Raw genomic sequence first — 26,164 nt, 5'->3', positions numbered from 1 at the left:
GTCGACTTTATTTCTTCGACTAACAGCCCATGAACAAACCTGTCAATATCGCAGCTTCGGATCTTTGCCACAGCACCCAGGCAATCAGTTTCGAGAATCACCTTACCCAAACCCCTCGTCCTTGCCAGTGTTAGCGCGTGTTTGCAGGCCATGAGCTCGGCTCGCTCCGGATCCGGGGAAGAGTGGAAAAAATGGCTTGCTCCTGCCAGGAAACCACCATTGTGATCTCGCAAGACCACGCCGCACCCTCCCATCCCATCCTTCACCGAGAAAGCTCCGTCCGCATTAAGTTTTGCCCAGCCCATCGGCGGAGGGAGCCAGTGCTCCACCACCTTGGCCGCGCCTGCGACCCGTGTTGGCTTAAGCCCCTGCCACTCCTCCACAAGGAACAGTGATTTCCTTATGATCTCATGCGGAGAAGCAATTTGCACCTCCTCCCTAGCCTCATTGCATGCTAGCCAGAGTTGATACAGGATCATGATGCTAATACAGAGCTCATCCTCCTTCATACCGTTGAACCATTCGAGTAGCCACCCATGCAAATCGCGGTGTCGTCGCACAATCATCCTCGGACGCCGTAGTTGTAGTCCAGTCTGTTGACGAGCAACCTCCCACGCTTCCGCTGATCAGTGTGCGCACACCTAGAACCTATGCATCAAAGACTCCCCTCGATCACAGACGATGCAACGCACACCTGCTTTAATCTTCCTCCTCTGTAACTCCTCTCCCACGGCCAAGCCATTTTTAACTAGACGCCATCCATGGATTTTCGCCTTCCCCGGGACGTTAGCCGCCCACAGAGCCAGCCATCCCCGATGATCGTCCAAGTTGGTAGAAGAGCTAGCCGTCCCCGAACGCACCACGTCGAGATGCATCTGCAGATGGTATGTGATACGTCTCCAACGTATCCATAATTTCTGTTGTTCCATGCTTGTTTTATGACAATACTTACATGTTTTGCTTGCACTTTATGATGATTTCATGCATTTTCCGGAACTAACCTATTAACGAGATGCCACAGTGCCAGTTCCTGTTTTCTGCTATTTTTGGTTCCAGAAAGGCTGTTCGGGCAATATTCTCGGAATTGGACGAAATCAACGCCAAACCTCCTATTTTTCCCGGAAGGCTCCAGAACACCGAAGAAGAGTCGGAGAGGGGCCAGAGGGCCACCAGACCATAAGGCGGCGCGGCCTGGCCTGGGCCCGCGCCACCCTATGGTGTGGAGCCCCCAGGTGCCCCCCTGCGCCGCCTCTTCGCCTATAAAATCCCTTTCGACCTAAAAACGCAGTACCAATTGACGAAACTCCAGAAAAGTTACTGAGGCGCCGCCGCCATCGAGAAACTCCAATTCGGGGGACAGAAGTCTCTGTCCCGGCACCCTACCGGGGCGGGGAAGTGCCCCCGGAAGCCATCTCCATCAACGCCATCGCCTCCATCATGCTCCGTGAGTAGTTCCCCCATGAACTACGGGTTCTAGCTGTAGCTAGTTGGTATTCTCTCCCCCATGTACTTCAATACAATGATCTCATGAGCTGCCTTACATGATTGAGATTCATCTGATGTAATCGGTGTTGTGTTTGTTGGGATCCGATGGATGATACATTATGATTAGTCTATCTATAAAGTTTGTGAAGTTATTGTTGCTGCAATCTTGTTATGCTTAATGCTTGTCACTAGGGCCCGAGTGGCATGATCTTAGATTTAAGCTCTATATGAATTGCTTAGATTGTATCTACAAGTTGTATGCACATGTCACTGTCCGGAACCAAAGGCCCCGAAGTGACAGAAATCGGGACAACCGGAGGGGATGGCGGTGATGTGAGGGACACATGTTTTCACGGAGTGTTAATGCTTTGCTCCGGTGCTCTATTAAAAGGAGTACCTTAATATCCAGTAGTTTCCCTTGAGGCCCGGCTGCTACCGGCTGGTAGGACAATAGATGTTGTGCAAGTTTCTCATTGCGAGCACGTACGACTAAATATGGAAAACATGCCTACATGATTAATAATCTTGATGTTCTTTCTTAATGCTTTATCAATCCTATCAATTGCCCAACTGTAATTTGTTCACCCAACACTTGTTATTTGAGAGTTGCCACTAGTGAAGATAGCTGGGAACCCCGGTCCATCTCTCATTATTATATACTTGTTCTCTATGTCATTGGAAGTAGTATCAACTATCTTCTCGTGCCATTGCCACTGTGTTACTATTACTGCTGCTGTGTTACTATTACTATTGCTCTCATATCACTGCTACTTTTACATCACCCTTGTTACTAGTGCTTTTCCAGGTGCAGCTGAATTGACAACTCAGTTGTTAAGGCTTATAAGTATTCTTTACCTCCCCTTGTGTCGAATAAATAAATTTGGGTTTTACTTCCCTCGAAGACTATCGCGATCCCCTATACTTGTGGGTTATCAAGACTGTTTTCTGGCGCCGTTGCCGGGGAGGCATAGCTCTACTCATAAGTTCACCTGGGGAGTACACTCTACCTCTCTCTCTGTTTTATTTTATTTTGTTTTGCTTAGTTTACTTTTTCCTAGTTTACTTGTGCTTAGTTTATTTCTGTCTAGTATTACTTTGCTTAGTTTACTTTTGTCTAGTTTATTTCAGTTTTGTTTTATTTTCCTCATATACCCAAAAATCCATAAAAATTTGAAAAACCGAAAAATTAAAAACTGTTGTTATGGGAGAACCTACAACCTATTTAGAGCTTATGGAATGTTATAATTGTTATAGAGAATCAAGAACTGGTAAAGTAATGAGTGCTATGATAGAAAAATTGAATACAATGGCTAGAATCTTGCTTAGACGCCATGATATAAACTGTTGCTCTCAACAGGATACTAAACATCTTAAATTTCAATGTGGCTTTAGTGAGGAATTTTTTATTAAGAGCTATAATCGGAATTGCTATATTCATTATGGGTTCGAAGAGGTAGAACAATTTGTCTTATTTATGGGAGCCTCCGAGATAGAATCCTTCATGGTTGAGAATTATGAAACTTGTGCTATTTGTAAGGACCTTAAAGATTATGTCTCTACTATCCTTAATTCTTGCATAGAATGCTACAGTAGGAATCCTTATATCCTTGATTATAAAGAGAGACACATTAATGCACAAGAATGCACTCACAATTTGCAGGAACCGGTGGAAGAAGAAATTGATGAACCTGAAAGCTCATTGGATGAAAAAGAGGAGGAAATTGATGAACCTGAAAGCTCATTGGATGAAAAAGAAGAGGAGAGCGACGAACAAAAGGAGGAAGAATGGATTAGCTACCCATGCCAACCTTCTAATGAGAGTAACTCTTTATCTCTTACACTATTTGATTGTCCTCCATGCTTACCGGAAGAGGTTGAATGTAATGTTCCTGTGGATTCTCTTGAAATACTACCTATGAGTAAAACTTGTGAGAATAATTATGCTACTGTTATATATGATAATCCATGCTACTTTGATAAATCTTATGATAATGCTTTGTTTGTGCCTTATGTCGAAATGCATGGTACTAAAGAATTTTGCTTAGCAAATGTTTATGATAAAGCTCTAGATGATGCTCCTATGTTACTTGATACTATTAATTGTACTACTAATGAAAATGGGATTGGAGAGTCCTTGACTTATGCTATGAGTCCCATATCTCTTGAAAATGATCAACTACCTTGTTATATTATTAATAAAAGTAAGTTTGAAAGTTTTTATTCCACTATTCTTGAACTTGATAAAAATTATGTGTTTGGAAATCATGAGAAGAATGCTGCATGTGATAGTTATATTGTTGAGTTTGTTCATGAAGCTACTGAAAATTATTATGAGAGAGGAAAATATGGTAGTAGAAATTTTCATGGTACTAATACACCTCTCTATATGCTGAAATTGTTGAAGTTACACTTGTTCTATCTTCTTATGCTTGTCACTTTGTTCTTCATGAATTTATTTGTGTACAAGATTCCTTTGCATAGGAAGCATGTTAGACTTAAATGTGTTTTGGATTTGCCTCTTGATGCTCTCTTTTGCTTCAAATACTATTTCTTGCGAGTGCATCATTAAAACTGCCGAGCCCATCTTAATGGCTATAAAGAAAAGAACTTCTTGGGAGATAACCCATGTGTTATTTTGCTACAGTACTTTGTTTTATATTTGTGTCTTGGAAGTTGTTTACTACTGTAGCAACCTCTCCTTATCTTAGTTTTGTGATTTGTTGTGCCAAGTGAAGCCTCTAATCGAAGGTTGATACTAGATTTGGATTTCTGCGCAGAAACAGATTTCTATCTGTCACGAATCTGTGCTTTTTTCTCTGTAGGTAACTCAGAAAAATATGCCAATTTACGTGCGTGTTCCTCAGATATGTACGCAACTTTCATTAGTTTTGAGTTTTCTGATTTGAGCAACGGAAGTATTTATTTAAAATTCGTCTTTACGGACTGTTCTGTTTTGACAGATTCTGCATTTTATTTCGCATTGCTTCTTTCGCTGTGTTGGGTGGATTTCTTTGTTCCATTACCTTCCAGTAGCTTTGAGCAATGTCCAGAAGTCTTAAGAATGATTGTGTCACCTCTGAACATGTGAGTTTTTGATTATGTACTAACCCCTCTAATGAAGTTTATGAGAAGTTTGGTGTGAAGGAAGTTTTCAAGGGTCAAGAGAGGAGGATGATATATGATCAAGAAGAGTGAAAAGTCTAAGCTTGGGGATGCCCCGGTGGTTCATCCCTGCATATATCAAGAAGACTCAAGCGTCTAAGCTTGGGGATGCCCTAGGCATCCCCTTCTTCATCAACTTATCAGGTTCCTCCCCTGAAACTATATTTTTATTCGGTCACATCATATGTGTTTTACTTGGAGCGTCTGTGTGATTTTATTTTTGTTTGTGTTTGAATAAATTCGGATCCTAGCAATCCTTGTTTGGGAGAGAGACACGCTCCGCTTTTTCATTTGAACACTTGTGTTCTTCACTTTTAATGTTCATGATAAAAGTTGGAAGCTACAATAATTATTTTTATTTGGTTGGAAAAAGAAAATGCCTCATATGCATTGGATAATTTGACACTTGGCAATTGTTTTGAGCTCTCAAGTATGATTAAGTTTTTTCATGTAGTTTAAACCTATTAGTGGAGAACTACTGTAGAGCTTGTTAAAATTGGTTTGCATAATTGATCTCTCTTAAGGTCTAGATATTTTCTGGTAAAGTGTTTGAGCAACAAGGAAGACAGTGTAGAGTATTATAATGCTTGCGATATGTTCTTATGTAAGTTTTGCTGTACCAGTTCATACTTGTGTTTGCTTCAAATAACCTTGCTAGCCTAAGCCTTGTATCGAGAGGGAATACTTCTCATGCATCCAAAATCCTTGAGCCAACCACTATGCCATTTGTGTCCACCATACCTACCTACTATGTGGTATTTCCTGCCATTCCAAGTAAATACTTCATGTGCTACCTTTAAACAATTCAAAATTTACTATCTCTTATTTGTGTCAATGTTTTATAGCTCATGAGGAAGTATGTGGTGTTTTCTCTTTCAATCTTGTTGGGCAGCTTTCACCAATGGACTAGTGGCTTCATCCGCTTATCCAATAATTTTGCAAAAAGAGCTGGCGCGGGGTTCCCAGCCCCCAATTAATTAACTTCATTAATAATTCTCTTCACATGTTTTGCTCTGATTCATCAGTAAGCAACTTAATTTTGCAAATAGACACTCCTCCATGGTATGAGATTGTTGGAAGGCACCCGAGGATTCGGTTAGCCATGGCTTGTGTAAGCAAAGGTTGGGAGGAGTGTCAACCATAAATAAAACTAAAGTACATGTGTAAACAAAAGAGAAGAGGGATGATCTACCTTGCTGGTAGAGATAACGTCCTTCATGGGAGCCGCTCTTTGAAAGCCTGTTTAGCAAGGGAGTTAGAGTGCCCACTACCATTCGTTGACAACAACAAACACCTCTCAAAATTTTACTTTTATGCTCTCTATATGATTTCAAAACTTAAAAAGCTCTAGCACATGATTTAATCCCTGCTTCCCTCTACGAAGGGCCATTCTTTTACTTTATGTTGAGTCAGTTTACCTACTTCCTTCCACCTTAGAAGCAAACACTTGTGTTAACCGTGCATTGATTCTTACATACTTGCTTATTTGCATTCATCATATTACTTTATGTTGACAATTATCCATGAGATATGCATGTTGAAAGTTGAAAGCAACCGTTGAAACTTAAATCTTCCTCTGTGTTGCTTCAATGCTTTTACTTTGAATTTATTGCTTTATGAGTTAACTCTTGTGCAAGACTTTTGATGCTTGTCTTGAAAGTACCATTCATGAAAAGTTTTGCTATATGTTATCTACTTGTTAGCTACTATAGATCATTGCCTTGAGTCACTTCATTCATTTCATATGCTTTGTAATAGTATGATCAAGGTTATGTAAGTAGCATGTCACTACAGAAATTATTCTTTTTATCGTTTACCTGCTCGGGACGAGCAGGAACTAAGCTTGGGGATGCTGATACGTCTCCAACGTATCCATAATTTCTGTTGTTCCATGCTTGTTTTATGACAATACTTACATGTTTTGCTTGCACTTTATGATGATTTCATGCATTTTCCGGAACTAACCTATTAACGAGATGCCATAGTGCCAGTTCTGTTTTTACGCTGTTTTTGGTTCCAGAAAGGCTGTTCGGGCAATATTCTCGGAATTGGACGAAATCAACGCCAAACCTCCTATTTTTCCCGGAAGGCTCCAGAACACCGAAGAAGAGTCGGAGAGGGGCCAGAGGGCCACCAGACCATAAGGCGGCGCGGCCTGGCCTGGGCCCGCGCCACCCTATGGTGTGGAGCCCCCAGGTGCCCCCCTGCGCCGCCTCTTCGCCTATAAAATCCCTTTCGACCTAAAAACGCAGTACCAATTGACGAAACTCCAGAAAAGTTACTGAGGCGCCGCCGCCATCGCGAAACTCCAATTTGGGGGACAGAAGTCTCTATCCCGGCACCCTGCCGGGACGGGGAAGTGCCCCCGGAAGCCATCTCCATCAACGCCATCGCCTCCATCATGCTCCGTGAGTAGTTCCCCCATGGACTACGGGTTCTAGCTGTAGCTAGTTGGTATTCTCTCCCCCATGTACTTCAATACAATGATCTCATGAGCTGTCTTACATGATTGAGATTCATCTGATGTAATCGGTGTTGTGTTTGTTGGGATCCGATGGATGATACATTATGATTAGTCTATCTATAAAGTTTGTGAAGTTATTGTTGCTGCAATCTTGTTATGCTTAATGCTTGTCACTAGGGCCCGAGTGGCATGATCTTAGATTTAAGCTCTATATGAATTGCTTAGATTGTATCTACAAGTTGTATGCACATGTCACTGTCCGGAACCAAAGGCCCCGAAGTGACAGAAATCGGGACAACCGGAGGGGATGGCGGTGATGTGAGGGACACATGTTTTCACGGAGTGTTAATGCTTTGCTCTGGTGCTCTATTAAAAGGAGTACCTTAATATCCAGTAGTTTCCCTTGAGGCCCGGCTGCCACCGGCTGGTAGGACAATAGATGTTGTGCAAGTTTCTCATTGCGAGCACGTATGACTAAATATGGAAAACATGCCTACATGATTAATAATCTTGATGTTCTTTCTTAATGCTTTATCAATCCTATCAATTGCCCAACTGTAATTTGTTCACCCAACACTTGTTATTGGAGAGTTGCCACTAGTGAAGATAGCTGGGAACCCCGGTCCATCTCTCATTATTATATACTTGTTCTCTATGTCATTGGAAGTAGTATCAACTATCTTCTCGTGCCATTGCCACTGTGTTACTATTACTGCTGCTGTGTTACTGTTACTATTGCTCTCATATCACTGCTACTTTTACATCACCCTTGTTACTAGTGCTTTTCCAGGTGCAGCTGAATTGACAACTCAGTTGTTAAGGCTTATAAGTATTCTTTACCTCCCCTTGTGTCGAATCAATAAATTTGGGTTTTACTTCCCTCGAAGACTATCGCGATCCCCTATACTTGTGGGTTATCAGTATGCTGAACGCACACTGAAAACCTCGTTTTTGGTGTAATTCCAAGCTAAATAATCATCTGTTCCAGCTCTACCCACGGGAATCTTCAGAATATCATCAACATCACCATCGAAGAAAATTTCGGGCAATTTCTCCTCATCCCAGCCTTGCCCATCATCTAGCAGGACTTCCTCAACCCTCCTAATTTCTGCATTCGGTTTATGGCCAAGCGGTCTCATCAGCCCATCCCTTTGTATCCAATTGTCAGCCCACACATCCACCGACTTCCCATCGCCGATCCGCCAAACCAACCCAGCTCGGAGTAATTCCCTTCCATGCAGGATACTTTTCCATGTGTAAGATGCGGCCCTGGGGGGCGACTTGCAGTCAAGAACTTCTCATCTCTAAAATACCTCGCACGGAGAACTCGGGAGCACAATGATTGAGGCCTGGTAAGCACACGCCAGGCTTGTTTGGCTAGAAGAGCTTGGTTGAAAACGGCATAATTACGGAATCCCATCCCTCCTCCTCGCTTAGACACGCGCATACGCTCCCAACTGATCCAAGGCACCTTGCGCTTCCCCTCTGCTGACCCCCACCAAAACCCAGTGGCGATGGAGGTTAACTTAGAGCACGCCTTCCGTGACAACTTGAAGCAGCCCATTGGGTATGTAGGCACAGCCTGCAGGACAGATTTTATCAGAACTTCCTTACCCTCCATTTACAAGCCTTGACCTTTCCAGCCATGCACCTTACTCCAAGATTGCTCTGGTAGATGCTTGAAAGCGCCTTCCTTGGACCGTCCCACCACTGTAGGTAGGCCCAGATATTTCTCCGATAAAGCCTCGCAACTGATGCCGATGGACGCCTTAAGCTCCATCCTCCTCTCCGCAGGACAGCCCTTCCCAAAAAACACTGATGACTTATCTATGTTGAACTTTTGCCCTGAGCTGACCTCATATACTTGCAAGACATGTTTCAGCGCCTCCATACTCTCTCTAGTAGCGTCCATGAATACTACACTGTCATCTGCAAAGAGTAGATGTGTAACCGTTGGACCTAGTGGTCCAAAGCCCACCCCATTTATCTTCTTCTCCACCTGAGCGCGACGAAGTAGAGCGGAGAATCCCTCCACACAGAATAGAAACAAATATGGGGACAATGGGTCACCCTGTCGCAGGCCTCTAGATGGCAAGAACATCTCAGAGAGAACTCCATTCAGCTTAACTGAAAACCGGGCCGAGGTGGCACATCTCATTACCATATCTATCCAGCCCCTAGCAAACCCCATCTTCTCCATAACCTTCTCCAAAAAACCCATTCTACTCTATCATACGCTTTCATCATGTCGAGCTTGACAGCACAGAGCGGAGTTTTCCTCTTCCTCTTCCGTATCGCATGCACACATTCATAAGCCACCAAAACATTGTATGTGATAAGCCTTCCAGGCACGAAAGCACTTTGCTCCTATGAAATAAGAATGGGAAGGATCCTCTTAAGCCTATTGGCAAGCACCTTCGAAGCAATTTTGTATAGCACATTACACAAGCTAATCGGCCTGAACTGGGACAATAGTTCTGGCTGGCTCACTTTCGGAATAAGAACCATAATTGTATCATTAAAGTCCTCACGGCACTCTTTGCCTGACAAGAAATCTCTCACCGCCGTACACACATGACATTTTAACACTAGTAGGAAAAGCCTCATCAGTGGTGCACCAAAAATGGATTCTGTGGCGCATGGGAGGTGCGCCACAGAAACGTCGCCACAAAAATAAGGTTTCTGTGGCGCACCTGCCCATGCGCCACAGAATTAAGGTTTCTGTGGCGCACTTGTTCTTAGGTGCCCCACAGAAAAGCGTGCGCCACAGAATTGGTTTTTAGTGCGCCACAGAATTTGCTTGTATTATACACGATTTTGTGTCGCTTTGCTATACACATGCGGTTTATAGACAAGAATACAGATACACAGGTTATATACAGCAACATTCAGATATAATATAAATATCATGTACATTGCACAGATATAACATAGACATCATCATCACATTACTTAGAGCCCGATCGAGATACATATATAGTGGCAAGTGTCAAATGTTTTGCATACAACTCTTAATTCATACAAAATTCACAATTTCGAGATACAAAGTAGTCTTCATCCGGTTCCTCCTTTGCTCCGTCATCTCTACCCACCAGGCTCGCTTGCATCGGGGTCCTTCATCCAGTTCCTACTATGATGAAAATGGAAGAAAGTGAGACCAACAAGTCCGATGCACAAGAGAAATGGAATAAATGCCTCATACATTGTTGGTCAACACAAATATTAACATTCAGGGACGGTGTAAGTGAGACCAAGTCCGATGCACAAGAGATTGATATTTGTGCTATCTTACCAGGCTCACTTACGCCGCCCCCGAGTGTACGGTGACCAAACATTTTAATCATCGGCATTTTGAAAATCTCAAAGCAAATGGAATGACAAAATGGAATAAGTGCCTCATACATTGTTGTTCAACACAAATATTAACATTCAGGGATGGCGTAAGTGAGACCAAGTCCGATGCACAAGAGATTGATATTTGTGCTATCTTACCAGGCTCACTTACGCCACCCCCAAGTGTACGGTGACCAAACATTTTAATCATCAGCATTCTGAAAATCTCAAAGCAAATGGAATGACAAAATGGAATAAGTGCCTCATACATTGTTGGTCAACACAAATATTAACATTTAGGGATGGTGTAAGCGAGGCCAGGTAGGATGCACAAGAGATTGATATTTGTGCTATCTTACCAGGCTCACTTACGCCACCCCCGAGTGTACGGTGACCAAACATTTTAATCATCGGCATTTTGAAAATCTCAAAGCAAATGGAATGACAAAATAGAATATGTGCCTTGATATGTCTCCGACGTATCGATAATTTCTTATGTTCCATGCCACATTATTGATGATATCTACATGTTTTGTACACATTATATGTCATATTTATGCATTTTCTGGAACTAACCTATTGACGAGATGCCGCAGTGCCAGTTCCTGTTTTCTGCTGTTTTTGGTTTCAGAAATCCTAGTAAAGAAATATTCTCGGAATCGGACGAAATCAACACCCAGGTCCCTATTTTCCCCGGGAGCTTCCAGAACACCCGAGAAGGACCAGAGGGGGGCCACAGGCCCACCACACCTATGCCTGGCGCGGCCTAGGGGTGGCCCGCGCCCCCCTATGGTGTCGGCGCCCCTTCGACCCTCTGGCGCCGCCTCTTCGCCTATAAGAAGCCCCTGACCTAAAAACCTCGATACCAATCGACGAAACCCGCAGAAACCTTCTGTAGCCGCCGCCATCGCGAAGCCAAGATCTGGGGGACAGGAGTCTTTGTTCTGGCACGCTGCCGGAGCGGGGAAGTGCCCCCGGAAGGCTTCTCCATCGACACCACCGCCATCTTCATCAACGCTGCTGACTCCCATGAGGAGGGAGTAGTTCTCCATCGAGGCTCGGGGCTGTACCGGTAGCTATGTGGTTCATCTCTCTCCTATGTACTTCAATACAATAATCTCATGAGCTGCCTTACATGATTGAGATTCATATGATGATGATTGTAATCTAGATGTCGTTATGCTAGTCAAGTGAATTTTACTTATGTGATCTCCGGAGACTCCTTGTCCCACGTGTGTAAAGGTGACAGTGTGTGCACCGTGTGGGTCTCTTAGGCTATATTTCACAGAATACTTATTCACTCTTATGAATGGCATATTGAAGTGCTTATTTATATCTCTTTATGATTGCAATGTGTTTGTATCACAATTTATTTATGTGCTACTCTAGCAATGTTATTAAAGTAGTTCTATTCCTCCTGCACGGTGTAATGGTGACAGTGTGTGCATCCGTGTTAGTACTTGGCGTATGCTATGATTATGATCTCTTGTAGATTATGAAGTTAACTATTGCTATGATGGTATTGATTTGATCTATTTCTCCTTTCTTAGCATGAAGGTGACAGTGTGCATGCTATGTTAGTACTTGGTTTAGTCTTATTGATCTTTCATGCACTCTAAGGTTATTTAAATATGAACATTGAATTGTGGAGCTTGTTAACTCCGGCATTGAGGTGCTCTTGTAGCCCTACGCAATGTGTTCATCATCCAACAAGAGTGTAGAGTATGCATTTATCTATTCTGTTATGTGATCAATGTTGAGAGTGTCCACTAGTGAAAGTCTGATCCCTAGGCCTTGTTGCTAAATACTGCTATCGCTGCTTGTTTACTGTTTTGCTGCGTTACTACTGCTGCGTTACTACTGCTTGTTTACTGTCCTGGGCAAAGCACTTTTCTGGTGCCGTTGCTACTGCTTATTTACACCACCTGTATTTCACTATCTCTTCGCCGAACTAGTGCACCTATTAGGTGTGTTGGGGACAAAAGAGACTTCTTGCGTTGTGGTTGCAGGGTTGCATGAGAGGGATATCTTTGACCTCTTCCTCCCTGAGTTCGATAAACCTTGGGTGATCCACTTAAGGGAAACTTGCTGCTGTTCTACAAACCTCTGCTCTTGGAGGCCCAACACTGTCTACAAGAATAGAAGCTCCCGTAGACATCAAGCACTTTTTTGGCGCCGTTGCCGGGGAGGAAAGGTAAAAGGCACTCATACTTCGGTTCCAAGTAACAGTACTTTTCTGGCGCCATTGTGTTTGTGCTCGAAGCTATTTCCTTTAGATCCTGCAATTGCATCTTTTTGTTTCTTGTTTACACTAGTTTGGCATAATGGACAACAATGAGCTTCTTATTCTATTTCCTGATTTAAAACATGGATGGTTTGACCCGAAAATTAAAAAACCCATGGAACATGTTAGCATGAATACTTTGAACACCATTGTTGCTAATGATATGGAAAATTCTAAGCTTGGGGAAGCTGATGTTGATGAGCATGATATTTTTAGTCCCGCAAGCATTGAGGAGAAAATTTACTTTGATGATACTTTGCCTCCTATTTATGATGATTATAATGATAGTAGTCTTTTGGTTCCACCTGTTATGGAGGATAAATTTAATTATGATTATAATATGCCTCCTATATTTGATGATGAGAATAATGATGATAGCTACTTTGTTGAATTTGCTCCCACTATTACTAATAAAATTGATTATGCTTATGTGGAGAGTAATAATTTTATGCATGAAGCTCATGACAAGAATGTTTCATTTGATAGTTATATTGTTGAATTTGCTCATGATGCTACTGAAAGTTATTATGAGAGAGGAAAATATGGTTGTAGAAATTTTCATGTTACTGAAACACCTCTCTATGTGCTGAAATTTTTGAAGCTATACTTGTTTTATCTTCCTATGCTTGTTACTTTGCTCTTCATGAACTTGTTTATTTACAAGATTCCTATGCATAGGAAGCATGTTAGACTTAAATGTGTTTTGAATTTGCCTCTTGATGCTCTCTTTTGCTTCAAATACTATTTCTTGCGAGTGCATCATTAAAACTGCCGAGCCCATCTTAATGGCTATAAAGAAAAGAACTTCTTGGGAGATAACCCATGTGTTATTTTGCTACAGTACTTTGTTTTATATTTGTGTCTTGGAAGTTGTTTACTACTGTAGCAACCTCTCCTTATCTTAGTTTTGTGATTTGTTGTGCCAAGTGAAGCCTCTAATCGAAGGTTGATACTAGATTTGGATTTCTGCGCAGAAACAGATTTCTATCTGTCACGAATCTGGGCTTTTTTCTCTGTAGGTAACTCAGAAAAATATGCCAATTTACGTGCGTGTTCCTCAGATATGTACGCAACTTTCATTAGTTTTGAGTTTTCTGATTTGAGCAACGGAAGTATTTATTTAAAATTCGTCTTTACGGACTGTTCTGTTTTGACAGATTCTGCATTTTATTTCGCATTGCTTCTTTCGCTGTGTTGGGTGGATTTCTTTGTTCCATTACCTTCCAGTAGCTTTGAGCAATGTCCAGAAGTGTTAAGAATGATTGTGTCACCTCTGAACATGTGAGTTTTTGATTATGTACTAACCCCTCTAATGAAGTTTATGAGAAGTTTGGTGTGAAGGAAGTTTTCAAGGGTCAAGAGAGGAGGATGATATACTATGATCAAGAAGAGTGAAAGCTCTAAGCTTGGGGATGCCCCGGTGGTTCACCCATGCATATATCAAGAAGACTCAAGCGTCTAAGCTTGGGGATGCCCAAGGCATCCCCTTCTTCATCGACAACATTATCAGGTTCCTCCCCTGAAACTATATTTTTATTCGGTCACATCTTATGTGCTTTACTTGGAGCGTCTGTGTGCTTTTATTTTTGTTTGTGTTTGAATAAATTGGATTACATCATGCTTGTGTGGGAGAGAGACACGCTCCGCTGTTGCATATGAACACATGTGTTCTTAGCTTTACTTTTAGTGTTCATGGCGAAGGTTGATTGCTTCGTTCATCATTATATGGTTCGAATCGGAAAATGCTACATGTAGTAATTGGTAAAATGTCTTGGATAATGTGATACTTGGCAATTGTTGTGCTCATGTTTAAGCTCTTGCATCATATACTTTGCAACTATTAATGAAGAAATACATAGAGCATGCTAAAATTTGGTTTGCATAATTGGTCTCTCTAAGGTCTAGATAATTTCTAGTATTGAGTTTGAACAACAAGGAAGACGGTGTAAAGTCTTATAATGTTTACAATATGTCTTTTATGTGAGTTTTGCTGTACCGGTTCATCCTTGTGTTTGTTTCAAATAACCTTGCTAGCCTAAAACTTGTATCGAGAGGGAATACTTCTCATGCATCCAAAATCCTTGAGCCAACCACTATGCCATTTGTGTCCACCATACCTACCTACTACATGGTATTTCTCCGCCATTCCAAAGTAAATTGCTTGAGTGCTACCTTTAAAACTTCCATTCTCTACCTTTACAATATATAGCTCATGGGACAAATAGCTTAAAAACTATCGTGGTATTGAATATGTACTTATGTGTCTTATTTCTTATAAGTTGCTTGTTGTGCGATAACCATGTTTCTGGGGACGCCATCAACTATTTCTTTGTTGAATATCATGTGAGTTGCTATGCATGTTCGTCTTGTCTGAAGTAAGAGTGATTTATCATGATCAAATGGTTTGAGTATGCATATTGTTAGAGAAGAACATTGGGCCGCTAACTAAAGCCATGATCCATGGTGGAAGTTTCAGTTTGGACAACAAACCTCAATCTCTTATGAGAATATTATCTGTTGTTGAATGCTTATGCATTAAAGAGGAGTCCATTATCTGTTGTCTATGTTGTCCCGGTATGGATGTCTAAGTTGAGAATAACCAAAAGCGAGAAATCCAATGCGAGCTTTCTCCTTAGACCTTTGTACAGGCGGCATAGAGGTACCCCATTGTGACACTTGGTTGAAACATGTGCTATGCTATGATAATCCATGTAAATCCAAGCTAATTAGGACAAGGTGCGGGCACTATTAGTATACTATGCATGAGGCTTGCAACTTGTAGGATATAATTTACATAACTCATATGCTTTATTACTACCGTTGACAAAATTGTTTCTTGTTTTCAAAACCAAAGCTCTAGCACAAATATAGCAATCCATGCTTTCCTCTTTGAAGGACTTTTCTTTTACTTTTATGTTGAGTCAGTTTACCCATTTCTCTCCACCTTAAGAAGCAAACACTTGTGTGAACTGTGCATTGATTCCTACATACTTGCATATTGCACTTGTTATATTACTTTACATTGACAATATCCATGAGATATACATGTTACAAGTTGAAAGCAATTGCTGAAACTTAATCTTCATTTGTGTTGCTTCAAAGCTCTTTACTTTGAATTATTGCTTTATGAGTTAACTCTTATGCAAGACTTATTGATGCTTGTCTTGAAGTACTATTCATGAAAAGTCTTTGCTTTATGATTCAGTTGTTTACTCATGTCATTACCATTGTTTTGATCGCTGCATTCATTACATATGCTTACAATATTATGATCAAGGTTATGATGGCATGTCACTTCAGAAATTATCTTTGTTATCGTTTACCTTCTCGGGACGAGCAGGAACTAAGCTTGGGGATGCTGATACGTCTCCGACGTATCGATAATTTCTTATGTTCCATGCCACATTATTGATGATATCTACATGTTTTGTACACATTATATGTCATATTTATGCATTTTATGGAACTAACCTATTGACGAGATGCCGCAGTGCCAGTTCCTGTTTTCTGCTGTTTTTGGTTTCAGAAATCCTAGTAAAGAAATATTCTCGGAATCGGACGAAATCAACGCCCAGGTCCCTATTTTCCCCGGGAGCTTCCAGAACACCCGAGAAGGACCAGAGGGGGGCCACAGGCCCACCACACCTATGCCTGGCGCGGCCTAGGGGTGGCCCGCGCCCCCCTATGGTGTTGGCGCCCCTTCGACCCTCTGGCGCCGCCTCTTCGCCTATAAGAAGCCCCTGACCTAAAAACCCCGATACCAATCGACGAAACCCGCAGAAACCTTCTGTAGCCGCCGCCATCGCGAAGCCAAGATCTGGGGGACAGGAGTCTCTGTTCCGGCACGCTGCCGGAGCGGGGAAGTGCCCCCGGAAGGCTTCTCCATCGACATCACCGCCATCTTCATCAACGCTGCTGACTCCCATGAGGAGGGAGTAGTTCTCCATCGAGGCTCGGGGCTGTACCGGTAGCTATGTGGTTCATCTCTCTCCTATGTACTTCAATACAATAATCTCATGAGCTGCCTTACATGATTGAGATTCATATGATGATGATTGTAATCTAGATGTCGTTATGCTAGTCAAGTGAATTTTACTTATGTGATCTCCGGAGACTCCTTGTCCCACGTGTGTAAAGGTGACAGTGTGTGCACCGTGTGGGTCTCTTAGGCTATATTTCACAGAATACTTATTCACTGTTATGAATGGCATATTGAAGTGCTTATTTATATCTCTTTATGATTGCAATGTGTTTGTATCACAATTTATTTATGTGCTACTCTAGCAATGTTATTAAAGTAGTTCTATTCCTCCTGCACGGTGTAATGGTGACAGTGTGTGCATCCGTGTTAGTACTTGGCGTATGCTATGATTATGATCTCTTGTAGATTATGAAGTTAACTATTGCTATGATGGTATTGATTTGATCTATTCCTCCTTTCTTAGCATGAAGGTGACAGTGTGCATGCTATGTTAGTACTTGGTTTAGTCTTATTGATCTTTCATGCACTCTAAGGTTATTTAAATATGAACATTGAATTGTGGAGCTTGTTAACTCCGGCATTGAGGTGCTCTTGTAGCCCTACGCAATGTGTTCATCATCCAACAAGAGTGTAGAGTATGCATTTATCTATTCTGTTATGTGATCAATGTTGAGAGTGTCCACTAGTGAAAGTCTGATCCCTAGGCCTTGTTCCTAAATACTGCTATCGCTGCTTGTTTACTGCTTTGCTGCGTTACTACTGCTGCGTTACTACTGCTTGTTTACTGTCCTGGGCAAAGCACTTTTCTGGTGCCGTTGCTACTGCTTATTTACACCACCTGTATTTCACTATCTCTTCGCCGAACTAGTGCACCTATTAGGTGTGTTGGGGACACAAGAGACTTCTTGCTTTGTGGTTGCAGGGTTGCATGAGAGGGATATCTTTGACCTCTTCCTCCCTGAGTTCGATAAACCTTGGGTGATCCACTTAAGGGAAACTTGCTGCTGTTCTACAAACCTCTGCTCTTGGAGGCCCAACACTGTCTACAAGAATAGAAGCTCCCGTAGACATCATGCCTCATACATTGTTGGTCAACACAAATACTATGGTCAGAAACCATAGTTGCAGTATACACCGCCGTATACTTTGCAGAAGGGCCCCCTTTCCCCGGTCGGCGTTCCGTCAACGGGTGCTTGACGACACAACAACGCCGATCTGCATCTCCGGCGCAGAACCACGCCAGTCCCTCGCTGTCCAGTGAACGAGTCCTTGATGCAAAGACCGTGCCGGCCTGCCCAGCATTATGCCAGGCCGTGTTGCCGCGCTTCAAGCCGTGTGTCCCGCGCCCTGCACTGTTCGCCTTCTTGCCCGGTGAACCAATAGGCTGATCGTTGGAATAAGGAAACCGATGACAGCCGGTCGCAAGATTAAATTGCGATCGGCCGTCATCGGCTTCCTTATTCCAACGATTAGTCTATTCGTTCACCGGGCAAAAAGGCGAAGAGTGCAGGGTGCGTGATCGACACGGCCTGAAGCGCGACAACAGGGGTCGGCATTATGCTAGGGAGGCTGGCACCGTCTTGGCATTAAGGACTCGTTCACGTACTGGACGGCGAGAGAAGAAAAGTGGTGCTGCGCCGGAGAGGCATGTCGGCGTTGTTGTCTCGTCAAGGACTCGTTCACGGAACGGCGGCCAGGGAAAGGGGGCTCGTCTACAAAGTATATTGCGGCGTATAGGTGACCAAACATTCTAATCATCGGCACTAAAATGGAAGAAAGAGCCAAGTGGTATCTCAACTAGATATCATATGCCTCATACTTTGTTGGTCGAAACAAATATTAACATCCAGGGATGGAGTAAGTGAGGCCAGGTAGGATGCACAAGTTGATATTTGTGCCATCACACCAAGCCTCACTTGCTCCACCCCCGAGTGTACGAGTGATCGACCAACCATCTAATCATCGGCAAGTACAAAAACACCAACAAACCAGCAACCATGGTGACATAAGTCAAGATGCTCAAACACACATAGCATGCATGGAGCAGATGCTCCAAAGGGATTATTCATCACTTGGTATATAGACCAAGTGATGCTGGCAAAAGAGAGGCCAATCAAGAACCAGTAAATCCAGTAAGTGATAGATATGCCTAAACAAGCAACAACACATAGCATAGACCAAGTGAAGCCTGGTACAAATGGCAAGGACCAGGAATTTGACCAACTCAAGTCACCATGGTTATGCCAACCAATTGAATAGTAGCATCTTCCAAATGGAACTAGGAAGGAAACCATCCCAGATGATTTACCAAGCCAGCAGTTCATGACTGCAAAGGCCAATTCAACCACCAAACCATCCAAACCACCAAGCCTACACACTTATCATTACCCAACAGGATTCAAAATGAAGCTAGGGTCCCCAACAATAGTTGGCATCCATCTAGCTTAAGTAAATACAGTAATAGAATCATTACTGCAAAGTAGTTCATCTCAATTATCTACATTAACAAGATAAAGTTTCACAGATAAATGAATTAGTCAACTGCTAGGCAACAGGGATGCTTGGCAAGCATCATGCATCCATTCATATGCTTTTCAAAGCATAAGCAACCACCAGTACATGGTGAGAAGCTATACAAATCAAGCAACAACACAGTATATCAAGCAACATGCATAGATAGAGAAAGTAGTAAGTAATTATCAACCAATTGGTGATCAAATGATCACCAGAGCTTGCAAACCAAGCCATAGGGGCAGCGGAGGAGGAATTAAGAGGGAGAGGAGGGGAGGGGAGAGAGAGCACCGATGCCAGGGGTGGAGGACGAGCTTGAAGATGACGGCAGGGGTGGAGGAGGAGGAGGAGGCGGCGGATCCTCCACCTTGCCGCGACGGTGGCCCCTCCTCGCGGCGGCCCCTCCTCGCCGTAGGGGCAGCTTGTGCTGCAGGTGGCGGGGATGGGAGGACCGCGGCGGCATGCGCCCCTCGCGGAGGAAGGCGGCAGCGACGGCGGCGGCGACGACCATGGAGGATCCAGGCGACCACGGAGGAAGGCGGCGGCGGCGGATCTAGGCGACCACGGAGGAGAGGGGAGAGGGGAGAGGGGAGGAATCCTCCAGGCGACCACGGAGGAAGGCGGCGGTGGCGGATCCAGGCGACCACGGAGGATAGGGGAGAGGGGAGAGGGGAGGGGCTCGGGAGGGGAGAGGTGAACAGGCGGGGGAGGGCACGGGCGAGATGATATAAGTCCCTTAATTCTGTGGCGCACCGGAGAAGGTGCGCCACAGAATCAACTACTTCTGTGGCGCACCAAAGCCAGTGCGCCACAGAAAAAGTTATTTCTGTGGCGCAGCACGACATGTGCGCCACAGAAATACCTACAGTAATAAATGGTGGTGGCAGGATGTGGGCCTCACATAGTTTCTGTGGTGCACTACCCAAGCGTGCGCCACAAAATTAAGCTATTTCTGTGGCGCACCCAGAATGGTGCGCCACAAAATAATATTCTGTGGCGCATTTTTAGTGGTGCGCCACAGAAATAAGCTCCGCCTATAAGGGTTTTCCTACTAGTGTAACAGGGGCCAGTGCCTCTGATAAAAAAGGGCCGGCATACCATCCTTGCCCGGCGCCTTCGTCGGCCCCATCTGGAACAGCGCCGTTTCAATTTCAGCATCCGTGACACTCCCCACTAACTCCCTGTTCATAGCCTCGTCCACTGACCTCTCAATCAGGGCCAAAATGTCGTCGCTATTGCTCGAACCCTCCGATGTGTAGAGGTGCTGGTAGAAGGCCAGTGCCATTTCCACCATTCCCTCATTTGTAGCGCACCTAGAGCCATCCTCTCGACGCAACGCCTTTACCGTGTTCTTGCGTTTCCTGTGAGACGCTCTATTTTGGAAATATGTAGTATTACGGTCTCCCGCCTTTAACCATTCCTGACGCGAACGCTGTCGGTACATGACCTCCTCCTTTTCATACATATCATGCAGCTTCTTCTCTATGTCTCTGACTACAGTTGAGGATCCTGACACCAACTGCTGCACTTTGGCCTCTTCAAGTTTGCCTCTCAAAGCCTTAAGCTCGGCCTGTACCGACCCAAAGGTGTCGAAACTCCACCGTTTTATGTCCCTGGACATATCCTGTAGCTTCTGCCAAAAACCCCGTATGCCCGTATCCGCAGCTGGATTGTTGTCCCACGCCTCCTGTATCATATGATCATAGCCGTCGTGCTTAAGCCACATTTCTTCAAACATAAAACCCCTCTGTTGACCCGGCCCCCTCCTTGGCGCAGTCGCCTCAGTCCGTATCAACAGCGCCATATGATCAGACTCTTCAGTCATAATATGCTCAACCTGGGCATTTGGGAAAATTTCGAGGAATGACGCAGTCGCCACTCCTCTATCCAACCGAACTTGTACATTCGCCTCCCCCTCCCTCCTGTTATTCCATGTGAAGGAGTAGCCCATGTAGCCCAAATCAGTAAGCCCACAATCCATCAAACACTCCCGAAAAGCATGCATTTGCCCCTCATTTCGTGAGTTCCCGCCAATCTGCTCATCCTGACGCAAAACCTCGTTGAAATCCCCGGCGTATATCCACGGTAAGTCGTCCTGACGTCGCAGATATCTGAGAGCCTCCCACGTTCTGTGCCTCAGCTCCGTCCTTGGCTCACCGTAAATTCCAGTGAACCGCCATACTTTGCCCTCTAGCGAAATCTTGGCATCAATATAGTACTGGCACCAAGGGCGAACGGACACATCGACCCCTTCCCTCCACCATAGCGCCATGCCACCCGACCTGCCCACACAATCCACTGCCACCCCGTTTTGGAAACCCATGCTCCATTTCAGCTTGTTAATCGCCCTCGATTTCATCTTCGTTTCAGACAAGAACACCACCACCGGGTTGTATGATCTAATCAGATCACGGAGTTCGCCTACCGCCGCATCCAACCCCAAGCCGCAGTAGTTAAGGCCAAGAAGACTCATTGCTCTCGGCGGCCCTGCGCTGCAGGGGCCGCCGCTGGATCTTCGAGCCGATCAAAAACCGAGTTGGTCCTCTCTCCCTCTTCCTCCTGTCCATTCAGCCTGTCAAAGATGGACTTTACCCGTTGCCTTTTACCAGTTGACCCTGACGTCTCCTCTCCCACGACCTGCACATGTACAGGCATCCAGACCGTTTTGGAGGTTCTCTTCTTATTCTTGTTGATGCCCAGTGGCTCTTGATTCATCCCAGCATTAGAAGGGATATCTGCTCTCCGAGTACGCCTAACATACGTTCCTGCCTGGTTTTTCTTTTTCGTCGGGCCCAGTGGCTCCGTCGCTACCTGCTTCTCCTTTGCCTGCGCCCGTTGATTTCTCCCTGGGCTAGTAACATCCGCAGTGTCTTCCCTCCTTACTCTATCGCCAGTGCGAGAAGAGCTGGAATAGGAATAGTCAGTAAACAAGTTCCTCCTTGGAGGCACATCACGCACCGATGCCTCCCCTCTGAACATATTCTCCGTCCCTGCCGACCTGCTTGTATAGCTGCTTGAGGAAACAGAAGGACGGACAGGTGGCGGCGGCCTCTGGTTGCGCCTCGGGGAAGCGCAGAGCCATTCACCCCACTGCTTCACCTCTTCTTTCTCAGCCAGACAATTTCCTCCCGGATGCACTAGACGCCCACAATCGAAACAAAAATGTGGCACCTTCTCGTACTTGATGTCAAACTATGTACCCTCAGCTTCGTCACTTGACTGTCTGAGACACACACCCCTCATCAGAGGCTAATCAACCTTCACAGCCACTCGAATACGTAGATCCTCCCCCATGCCATTCCATCTTCATCCGTCTCAACGCTGATAAACTTCCCGACCCAATCACCAATGAGCTCCCCATAAGCCCTGTTCATCATATCCATAGGCAAGTCTAACACCCTAGCCCATAACTCTAGTTCATCAAATACCATAACTGAGGGTCGTATAGCACCATCGAATTTCTTCAACAAGACCACATTGAAATCAAACTGCCACAGCCCACCTTTCATCACATGCCTATAATCTCCTTCCGACGAGAACTTGACCACGAACCTGTTGTCCCCGATTTCTCTGAACGTTGCTGCATGGTGGAGACCCCAGGCCCGGTGCATCGCTCGCTCCAGAGCGCCGATCACCAGTTTGCGCGGCGAGCACACCTTGCCTAACGCCGCTTAGCGTGGATGGATCCTCGTCACACCTGCAGCCTTGATCACCAGGCCCGTCGCCTCCTTGTCCGTGAGGAGGAGGTCCCCCATCCTTGCTGATAAGCCTTCCGCCGAGTCGGCGCCACCTGCTTTTGCAGGGGACCTCGACGGAGCACGCCGGCCTCCTCCAGCCCCCCCCCCCCCCCCGACGATCTCACCGGTGAAACCATCAAAAACCCTAAGCCCTCTCGCAGAACTCCTAGAGTGCTGCCGATGAGACTCAGATAAACACCAGCGCACGACTAGAATCTCGCCGTCGAGATCCAAATCGCCGCCGAAACTACCACGCGAGAGAGGAAAACCCTAGCAGATCGCGATCGCCTCCCGATCGCCCTAGGCGTAACTTCCGCTCTTAGTGGACCCACCGGTGCAATCCATAGTGCAATCCGGTGTATATGATACCCAACTAAGAATGGCTTCATGGTCAATGGACGTGGTTTTGCATGTTAGATAGCTCACCATGGTCAATCTATCTATTTTCATGCGCCGTGCAAGTTGCAACGACCTACTCAGGGGTATTTCAGTCCAGCCACCTTTGCATGCCTGCCTAGGCTGCCGTGCAAATTTTTATGCGCCACATCCTGTGAGACTGGAGAAAATATGAAATATTTACATGCACTAGTAGAAAAACGGCCTTTGGTCGCGGTTCGCAACTGCCATTAGTCGTGGTTGCGCAACCGCGACCAATTAAGCGCGACTAAAGGCCCCCCTTTAGTCACGGTTTCTTGCGAACCGCGACTAAAGGCACATCCACGTGGCCGCCAGCAGTCCGTCGAGGCGGAGGACCTTTAGTCGCGGTTCGCCTGGCCAACCGCGACTAAAGGCCGCCGCAGGTTTAGGGTTTTAGCCCCCCCTAAACCTGTTTTCTTTTTAATTTGTATTGTTTTATTTCTTTTGTGTTTTATTTTAATTTTGAAGGAGTTTCACATATTCTACGGTACTACATACATGCATACGAATGTACAATTTCAAACAAATTTGAAATTAGAACCAAAAAGAATTCAAGAGGAATATATAATATATATTCAATATCATCGGATGATCATATACAATTTTGAACAAGTTTCCATACATAATTTAATGCATATGAAGTTCTACGTCCTCTACATAGTGTTCTCCTTTAGGATCGACGACTTCTCTCCTGAACCATCCAGCTAGTTCCTCTTGAAGTGGTCGGAAGCGAGCTTCTGGACTAAGCATCTTCCGGAGGTTATTCCTCTTCTCATTGTTTTCACACGGAACCCGCTCAGAGGTGTATCTCCGGATCATCTCACAGACATAGTATCCACATAGATTGGTCCCCGCTGGCTGAATATCCCCACCATTCATAGCCACTGACCTTTTAAATTGTAGCTCCTTTTTGAATTCACCGACCTTTGTATCTACGAACCGTCTCCAAACCCTACGAGGCAAAGAAAATTAAATGAACAAGAGAGTTATTAGTTACTTGATATTAGGAAATGAACGAAATAGGCCGATCGATATAGAGCGCAAATGAATGAAAATAATTACTTCTGCATCATTTTTCTCATGTTGGCCCAACGCTTTGCATCCATATTCAGAGAGTCGTGGACGAGAATTGTGGAGTCGTGAAATTTAAGTACTAGCAGAATCCAGTGGAACCTGCGGACACGATACATGCACAGTCATGCATAACTCATCGATTAGCCACATACCATGCATGGAGTAAACAAAAGAGAATGTGCTCAAGACATAAACACTCACCCAAAATGGTAAGGAAATAGAATATCACTTTTGAGCTCCTGCCTTGTAAGAAAACGCCACAGGTCTTGCTCCACGTCGGCAGGGTGATTTTCTAACACATATCCATTAACGATTTGTGGGTCAATGAACCCAACATCATGGATGTTACTTATTCAGCATTCCCTAAGCTTCATTCTGCATAATTAATAGCGTACACAACAATATATATAGTTAGGACAATATATATATATATATATAGTGCAGGCAATGAACGAGATGGGGTAGAAATAAATCACTTACATAACGTAGCAACTGATGATAGATTTGTCGAGCTCGCGCAGATTGAAAAGCTGGAACAATTCACTCATATGAATTGTTACATAGTAATGTTTGAAGTGATGCTCATGTCTAACTTCCGCATAAATATGTTCTTTGGCGTTTTTATTTTTTAAGTAACCCTTGTACCAATTTAGCAGATTTTTCATTTGTGGAGGTAGATCCTCTTCCTGCGCAGGCTCGACGAGGGGTCCATTCCGCACATATGTAATTACTACCTCACTCATTGGCGTCTCCTCAAGGCCTAACAGTGCACGAAGAGTCATACCTAAGTTGGCCGCTTGTTCGCTGGCACTCGTTACAGTTAATCTCTGTGCTGCCGCAGCTGCTATGATATCGGGGTCATCCGGACCGGCGGCTTTCACTATGAGCGGGGCAATCGATTGTTTACTTTGTTCCCCGAGCTGGGCAACTCGTTTTCCGCTTTTTTTACTTGCTAATTCTTTCTCGGCCTCCTCCAAGGCTTTGTTCTCCTGGTTCTCCGCCCGCTCTTTCTTCTCCTTCAACATGAGCGCGAGGCAGGCGTGTTCGTGTGGGCGGTGGGCGCCGGCGTTTTTCCCGTGGTGGTGGACGACGCGACCGCACCGACTATTATTTATTGTTAATTGTGTTGCAAAACATTTGCAAACTATAAACCTTTTTACCTCTATCTTTTGTGTTATATGCCATAAACCTTTTTTACTTGTGTTTGTTGCAAACTATGAACATTTTATTTTGGCCACACAAAAAAACACAAATCTCTAACATTTCTTTTTGTTATGTAACATTTAATTAAGTTACAATTTAATTAGTTAAACTTTAAATTTGTAACTCCGTTTGAAGTTACATTTGTTTTTTACAATTTAATTAGTTACATTTTTAATTAAAAAAACTTAGTTATTACAAATTTTCCAACCCTTTACCCAACACTGTTAGAGGAGAGATGAAGTCTTTCACGGGCTTGCAGGAAAATTTTCCCGAGGAGCAACTTCCGAAGATGTCGTAGGGCGTGTGCACCGATGACATCTTGCTGCGCCACGGGAGATTTTCCAACCCTTTACTTCATCCATGGGGATGAAACTCTCCCTACCTGCTAGGTTGGCTTGTTGGTCTGCTTGCCAAGGCGTATCGATGCTCCTTTTATAGGCACGGCACCGCTTCGGTTTTGGCTTCTTCCTCCAACAGGGCGTCGTGCGCTACATGCTTCATCTCATCGAGCA

At 44.4% G+C, this 26,164-nt stretch overlaps 1 protein-coding gene across 1 annotated transcript; it reads right to left on the bottom strand.

Moving 5' to 3' along the window:
- Positions 1–8,028: 8,028 nt before the first annotated feature.
- On the bottom strand, positions 8,029–21,694 carry LOC139835383 (uncharacterized). Its single transcript, XM_071825223.1, has 5 exons — positions 20,320–21,694; positions 8,763–9,040; positions 8,583–8,693; positions 8,425–8,488; positions 8,029–8,219 (listed from the first exon to the last, which is right to left on the bottom strand). Exons 1-5 carry the CDS (start codon positions 21,692–21,694, stop codon positions 8,029–8,031), a joined length of 2,019 nt encoding a protein of 672 aa, XP_071681324.1.
- Positions 21,695–26,164: the final 4,470 nt, after the last annotated feature.

The sequence above is a fragment of the Lolium perenne genome, chromosome 2, assembly GCF_019359855.2.
Source record: "Lolium perenne isolate Kyuss_39 chromosome 2, Kyuss_2.0, whole genome shotgun sequence".
Lineage (NCBI taxonomy): Eukaryota > Viridiplantae > Streptophyta > Magnoliopsida > Poales > Poaceae > Lolium > Lolium perenne.
Note: the sequence above shows the minus strand (reverse complement) of the source record. Positions and strands in the feature narration are given on the sequence as shown.

Coding starts and splice junctions, on each gene's coding strand:
- LOC139835383 (XM_071825223.1), bottom strand. CDS start 21,694: ATGAGTCTTCTTGGCCTTAACTACTGCGGCTTGGGGTTGGATGCGGCG. Junction 8,694..8,762: donor CAGAGCAATCTTGGAGTAAG/GTGCATGGCTGG, acceptor TCTGTCCTGCAG/GCTGTGCCTACATACCCAAT. Junction 8,489..8,582: donor CAGCAGAGGGGAAGCGCAAG/GTGCCTTGGATC, acceptor AAGCTCTTCTAG/CCAAACAAGCCTGGCGTGTG.